The 7,288-nt window shown below is 43.4% G+C and overlaps 1 protein-coding gene across 1 annotated transcript in view; it reads right to left on the bottom strand.

The window, feature by feature from the left end:
• Positions 1 to 1,426: 1,426 nt before the first annotated feature.
• Positions 1,427 to 7,288, bottom strand: part of VPS13D (vacuolar protein sorting 13 homolog D) — a 435,877-nt gene continuing 430,015 nt past the window's right edge. The window contains exons 68-69 of the mRNA XM_007942672.2: positions 3,241 to 3,481; positions 1,427 to 1,558 (exon numbers count right to left, since the gene is read on the bottom strand). Of these exons, the coding sequence (XP_007940863.1) occupies positions 1,427 to 1,558; positions 3,241 to 3,481 (373 nt within the window). The remainder of the gene's footprint in view (positions 1,559 to 3,240; positions 3,482 to 7,288) is intronic.

Genomic DNA, 7,288 nt, shown 5'->3' with positions numbered 1-7,288 from the left:
CCTTCTACACATCCACTGATCTACTGAGTCAATGAGTCATCTTAGATCTCGGCTACTTACATGTGACAACTTGTAGAAATTAATTAGCTGTATTAAAACAAAAATTTAAAAATCACCAGGCAAGTTATTCATTCTGAGGCCTTTTTTTTTTTTTCCTTCTTCTCTTCATTTGCTTATGCCTTACAGAAAAAAGGAAACAACAAAAACAAGACCCAACCAGACCCAAGAAGGAGAGGGCGCTCCCACCAGGCTTCCTACTGCCTGGAATTTAAAACCAAGAACAAGAGATTCTTGGCTAGAAGGACATCAAGGGCAAGGGGTGACTCCTGATTCCATGAAAAGCTTACCAAACAGCTTTTTAACACTCAAATTGTATTCCCTTTTCTGAGACTCTTTCCCTTCCACTTCTTATCCTATGAATCCACTAGGGCTGGGGTGCTATAGTGCCCGCATGTAGTTTTATTAAAACAAAAAGCAGTTCTAGAACCTTCTCTCTTTTTGCTGTTGCCCAGAAAGGAGAGTATTCTTATTGTGGATTTTTGACAGCTTCAAACAAATAGCTCAATGAGAGTTTTTATTGTTTGTTTGTTTCCTTCTAAATCAACAGTCTACCAATATGTAAAAGTGACTTTCTCTAATCACAAACTAGAAAAATGATAATGCTAACTTTTGTGTGTGTGTAGTAACAGAATCTATTTTACCTTAAAGTTTGGTAAGACTAATCAAGAGAAAACCAAAGAGACAGATACAATCTTTAAAATGGGGGTGAGAAATAAAAGATGGGTTACCAACACACTCTCCTCCATTTCCTCCTGCAGGGCTAGCTCTAGTTCTGAGGACTTTGGCTCACAGCTCCAGCCGGGATAACCACAGGTTTCTAAGATGTCCCTCTTGAATACCTTGGATCTCACCTCAATCCACTTTACTCTGACTACTATAGTCTTCAAAACTGAGATATAACATCCTTCAGCTTTCAAGAATGCCTTTCTATAGACAGTACCCTGGATTAGATGTGTAGAGTTAGTGCAATAAAAGATTCAATATAATTTTAAATTACTTTACAGTTAACAAACCTTTACACACATCACAAGCCCTGTTCAGAGACGTTCTTATATATTTACAAACACACAGTTGTACATATATACATGTTAACAAAATACAGGGCAACCTAAAAATTAGATTTATCTCAGTACATTTTTTTTAAAATGTTATTCAATCAATACCTTTTAAAAATTACTTCCCTATTAATAGAGTTTCTACTTGGATTTTTCCCCATCAGTGTTTATTTTCTCTTGTTCATTGATATCTTTCTCCTGTACCTCATTCTGGTTCTGTCTTTAATTTAAGCCAAGAGTATGAGCCTCTTTCATCCTGATTGGTCTGGGGTTCGTGGTTGGGAGTGTCCCTCGCCAGCAGTTGGCATTTTTCAGGAGTCCAACTCCAGTTGCTCTTGATTTTCATTGAGTCTTAGCATAAGTTGCTGTTCATAGTAAAGGCTCTTTGCATAGTTTATTTCTTGTGATAATTTGACAGCGAGGAACTCAGATTTCACATGGACCTGAGGAACAGAACAGAATGAGTAACCTGCCCCTGAGATGGGAGATCCAAACAGAATCACAGCATAGGGGCAACTGAAATTCACTCAGGCAGCAGCTGCAGGCTTGTGGCCTACTGGTAGAATGGTTCTACCTTTATGAAATATGGATTCTCAGGCCTCTAGTTTAGTTAATTCTGATTCAAAGGTCTGGGATGGATCCCTGGAATCTGCATTTTTAAACATATTTCCTAGGTCCAACCCATAATCACCTGACATTTGGGAATCCCTGCAACTCAGACCCAATTCCAGATATGCGTTGGAGAGGACCTCACTGAGGCAAGGCCAAGAGCAAAAACAGAGGCTTCCATCTTTGAGGCACAAATCTAAACTCTGTGGTGGCCAAAGGAGCAAGCCAAACAAGCAGGCAAATGCCTTGAGGGCTTTCTCATTAAGAACACTTGTGTTTCCTTACCTTGAAAGGGGCAAAAGTGTATTTGAGCTAGCCTCCATAGGAAAAGGAACTTGTAGAAACATGCGTACCTACTTTCGGGTGTTACTTTTCTTCATCCGCTAGCCCTAATTTAAGGTCATGGTATGGCTATGCCCACGACCCCAGAGGAGCCTGCATAAGGCAAAACAAATTCAACTGCATTCCTGAGCAGGAAAAGGCCAAGGGATTCCTGAGGAGAGAGGCCCCATAAGGCTGGTTGCTGTTTGTGATCTGTAGAAAGGACCCAGAGATAAGTAGGGCCACTGTGAATGACACTCATTCTTGAGGGTAGGCTTGGAACTTCTAGCATCCAGGTGACAAATGAGCAGGACTAACACCCAGGCTTCCTGAGAAGCCACCAAGTCAAATGATGGCTACACAAAGGTCAGTTTTGCCCCCATAAGCTTCTCTGTGCCCACAGTACCTCTGGGTGGAAGTGGCAGAGTGATGTGGTTTCAACTGCCACTGGGATTGAGCCCCAGCTTCTTTCCATGTTGGCTGTCACAGGCAAGTCACTTGTCCTCACCAAACCCCATCAGCAGTAAAGTGGGGACAGTGACAATACAACATCAAATAATCCGTAAGAAGTACTCAGCATACATTTGCAAGTAGTGAGCCCTTAGTTAATGTTAGTCATTAACAGGGATTTTAACATTTAAGTCCTTCCATAACAACACTTCATATCCTATGGAGGCAAAGTACATATTTTATTTATAAATGTTTATTGAGCATTTACCCTTGGTTAGGGCCTATGATAGATACTGCTTCTTTGCCCAGAAAGGTTCGTTTCCATTGTCACAGAAGAAACAAGAGAGAAATCAGTGTGTACTTTAATATCTCCTTGGATTCAATGGAGCATTACCTTGGAGAAATGGAAAAAAAAAAAACAAAAAACCTATGCATCATGCTATTGGTCTTCACAATGAACTAGAAGTGGGCATTATTCTCCACACTGTATCAGTGGGTAACTGAGGCACAGATGTTGCTCAGTGAGCCAGGGTCATTAGTGGCAGAGCTGGGAAGGAGCCTTCGAAGTCAGGACTAAGAAGCAATACCTCTGGGGATACCTGAAACCACACAGCCTAAACCTTCAAAATGAAGGACTACTGGAAACAGCTAAGTAGGCAGCAAAGTTCAGATGGCCCTTGACCCTTTGACCTCCACAATGTGTCCACTCAGGAGCAGAAAACAGAAAGGCCATGTATATACTCACCATGGGTTTCTGGTGAGAAGGTCCTGGGATGGACACTCCACTACTTGTGTTCACGGCTTTCTTGGTCACCTGCACGTACACCTTCCCATGGTCTTTAGAGACGAGGCAGTGGTAGAGGTCATCATATTTGACTTCTAGGAAAATGGCCTCTCGATCAACATAGTCTCCACTCTTCAGAAAGTACACAGCTTTGGAGGAGATGAGCACACAGTAGGAATCAATGTTCTCCACGGCTATGAAGCTACAAAGGGAGGGAGGACAAAGAGGAATGACACAGTTTCTCTTCACTGAAGATAGTGAAGAGAAGACTCCTAGTCACCGAGCCACAGAAAGGCGGTGTAGGCCCAGGGTGGGCGCTGGACTCCAAACGTCTGAACTTGAGTCCAGGCTCCCTCACTTACTACCGCTTGGGGAGGTGGCTTAGTTGCTCTGAGCCTCAGTTTCCTCATTCTGAAATTAAGAATAAAAATGGTAATGTACTTGCAGGGTTATTGGGAGGTCCATGTATAAGGCATACAGCACATTCATGCAGTGTGTGCTCCCTAAATGGTTGTGAATAATGATAATAGGATCACCAACAGAAACAACTGACACCTCAAGTTGTATTTTGTGGGGTGTTTATTTTTTAGTGAACATTTTTAGATAGTCTAAAAATCCTCACAACTGGGACATTATGCTGAGTGAAATAAGTCAATCACAGAAGGACAAATACTGTATTAGTCCATAATAATGTCAAGGAAAAGTCAAGGAAAGTCAAGGAAAGGTTTCTATATGGAAGGAAATTTTCTTTGTTGGTTACCAGGGGTGGGAAGGGAGGGGAGGGAACACTGTTAGACAGACAGAGATAAGTATTGATTTGGGTGAAGAGAAGGGCAATGTACCCAATGTGAGTGATCAACATGGTGGCACTGAAGAAGAGGAAGACAGAGAGAGGTACATGGGAGGTACAGACAACAAAGATGAACCCTTTTGCATGTACAGTACTGTGGTGCCAGTGAAGGCAAACATGGGTATATGGGTGGATAGATAGGTGGATAGGCTGAACTATTAAGTATGTCTATGAAGCAGGGAGTGTACCTAAGGCCATTTATAGGGTTGGCAGACAGTGGTCCTATAAGTGTATCTGTATGATCTGAATTCCCAGGTGTATAGTAAAGCTGACAAGGGGCAAGATTGTAGTCACTTCTTGGTCACAGCCAGCCACCCAGAGGGACCGAGTAGTTGAACCTGTGGGCTCGGGACCATAGTCAGAGGGGACATCAAGCTCAATTGGCATAACATACTACACAAAACACTGTTCTACCTCCTACTTTGGTGAGTAGCAACTGGAATTTTAAAAGCTTGCAAACAGCCATCTAGATGCAACAATGGGTCTCTCCTCATCCAAAGCAAAGAAGAAAGAAGAAAACCAAAGATTCATGGAAAGAATTAGTCCTAGTGACTGGTACACCATGTGATCTGCAGCCCATACAACCATGAAACCAAAAGAACTACATGGTGCCCGGCTACCACTGTCAACCACTCAGAGATCTATGGAGGAGATCCTGGATAGAGAGGGAGAACAATGTGGAACAAAACTCAAAATCATTTGGAAAAAAAAAAAGGGGGGGAGACCAGGTTTGCTGGTTTGACAGAGCCTGGTGGAACCACTGAGACTATGGCCCCTAGCTGCCCTTCAGGTCTGGAATTGAACCCACACCTGTGGCTTCCAGTCAAACAAAAGACAGGCATAGGAGCTGAACATTTAGCTGAGGTAGATACATTCGTTGGAGAGAGCAATCGTGGAAGAAAGAAAGGCTGTTTATTCACAGGGAGACAGTTCAGGGGGCAGGAGTGCATGGAGGGATAGACACAGGGAAGAGGTAACTATCGGGAAGAAGTGGGAGGGGAGCTGTTGCATTGGGGTAAATTGTAGACAAAGTGTATGTGAACTGCTGTACGGAAAGTGAATTTGTTCTGTAAATTTTCACCCAAATCACAATTAAAAAAAACAAAAACAAAAACTTCACAACTGGACCAATAAGCAATATCACAATAAATGGAAGGATAAGTGAAGTTGTCAGGAATTCCATTTTACTTGGATCCACAATTAACACCCATGGAAGCAGCAGTCAAAAAATCAAATATTGTTTTTCACTGGGCAAATCTGCTGCAAAAGTCCTCTTTAAAGTGCTAAGGAACAAAGATGTGACTTTGAAGACTAAGGTATGCCTGACCCAAGCCATGGTATTTTCAATTGTCCCATATGCACGTGAAAGTTGGACAATGAATAAGGAAGACTGAAGAACAGCTGATGCCTTTGAGTTGTAGTTTTGGCAAAGATTATTGAACATACCATGGATTTCCAGAAAAATAAACAAATTTGTCCTGGAAGAAGTACAGTCAGAATGCGCCTTAGAAGCAAGAATAGCCAGATTTTGTCTCATCTATTACGGTTATGTTGTCAGAAGGGACAAGTCCCTGAAGAAGGCTATCAAGCTTGGTAAAGTAGAGGGTCAGCGAAAAAGGGAAGACCCTCAACAAGACAGATTGACTCAGTGTCCACAAAGGACACTGATGGACTCAGGCATAGCAAAGATTATGAGGATGTTGCAGGTCTAGGCAGTGTTTCGATTGTATACAGGGCTGCTATGAGTTGGAAATGACTCAAGGGCACCTAATAACAACAAGGCTTAGAGGAAACTGTAACAATGTTCTGTTGGACAAAACAAAGGAAGGAAATATAGTGCTTTCAAATTCTAAAGTGAAGGAGCAGCTGACAGCTTCCTGATAACATGTCAGAGTTCAACACTGAGAGGCTAGAGACAAGTAGGAGGGTGATACCAGTGGGGAAAGAGTGGAATTAAACAGGTTTGCCAAGCTGTTGGCAGGAATGGGTGGCACACAATGAGGGCACCTGCACACCCATGTCTGCATCCCTTCCATCACAGTTCTATTGAGATCCCCAGTCTCTACTCGCCTCCTCAGCCGGCAGAGAACTCAGGAGCCTGTCATCCCACTTTCAGACAATCTTAAAAGTCAGAAAATGTGTTTGTAGGTAAAGCTGTAATCCTGGCTTTCATAACTTTCAGTCATTACTTCTAGAAGCTTTAGGGCCATACAGAAAAAAAATTGAATTCCTCTTCCATGGAGTTTACAGATTTAAAGTAGAAATTCATGTACTTCAAACCTCTCAGCTCAGCTACTGAATGAAGAGCAGTGAACTTGGAAACCATTGTGACAGCTCTCTCAAGTCTGGCTGCCACCACTGCGTCTTGTGACAGCCTTTCACAATGGGGCTGTGACGTCAGAGGACAGAGAGAGAGAGAACAGATGAATACTGAGAATCCTGAGAGCTGACAACAGGCTGGCTGTCGAGCTGCTGCCCCCTGGGACTTGATGTCCTAAGGGGAATTTCCAAACTATTTGCTTGGAGCCAAGGCTCCACCTGGAACTGTTCCGGGAAGGGGTCCCAGGGTAGCTTTGTTCCTGGGTTGGCAGTTGCAAAATACTCTGATGTGATGGCTGAAGTGAGAGGCATGAAGCATGAGAGGGCTGCCTGCTGGGGACCAGTTGCTCGCCTGTCAGGCCCAGCAAGTGCTGGGCACTTGTGCAACCCCGGCCTTGGCGAGCTCCCTGTGCAGAACTGTAGCTTCCCTCTCAGTGGGTCTAAGTCCTCCCATCCAGGAGCCTTCCTCTACATACTGCAACCCCTCCTCGACTCTTGAATTCTTACCTTCAAAAGTACAAGGAAACACTTGATCTTTTTATGTTTCCTGGACTAGTATCTCACCTCTCCAATTAAGCTGTAAGCACCATAAGAGCAAGGTCCATACACCCTCCCTGTACCTACCAAGAACCCACCACTGAGCTGGCCACCCCATAAGTCCTCAGTAAGTCTCTGCCTTGTTCCAACTGCCATTTTAATTACAGCCTCCCATCACAAAAATTGGGGTTTCCCATTCTGTTCTATTCATAAGGTTTTCCCTGGCCAATTCTTTCAGAAGTGGACGGCCTCTTCCTTCTTCCTAGTCTGTCTCAGTCTATAAACTGGCTGTTACCTATGCAC

Source organism: Orycteropus afer, unplaced genomic scaffold (assembly GCF_000298275.1).
Source record: "Orycteropus afer afer isolate SDZICR_OR568_19922 unplaced genomic scaffold, OryAfe1.0 scaffold00094, whole genome shotgun sequence".
Lineage (NCBI taxonomy): Eukaryota > Metazoa > Chordata > Mammalia > Tubulidentata > Orycteropodidae > Orycteropus > Orycteropus afer.
Note: the sequence above shows the minus strand (reverse complement) of the source record. Positions and strands in the feature narration are given on the sequence as shown.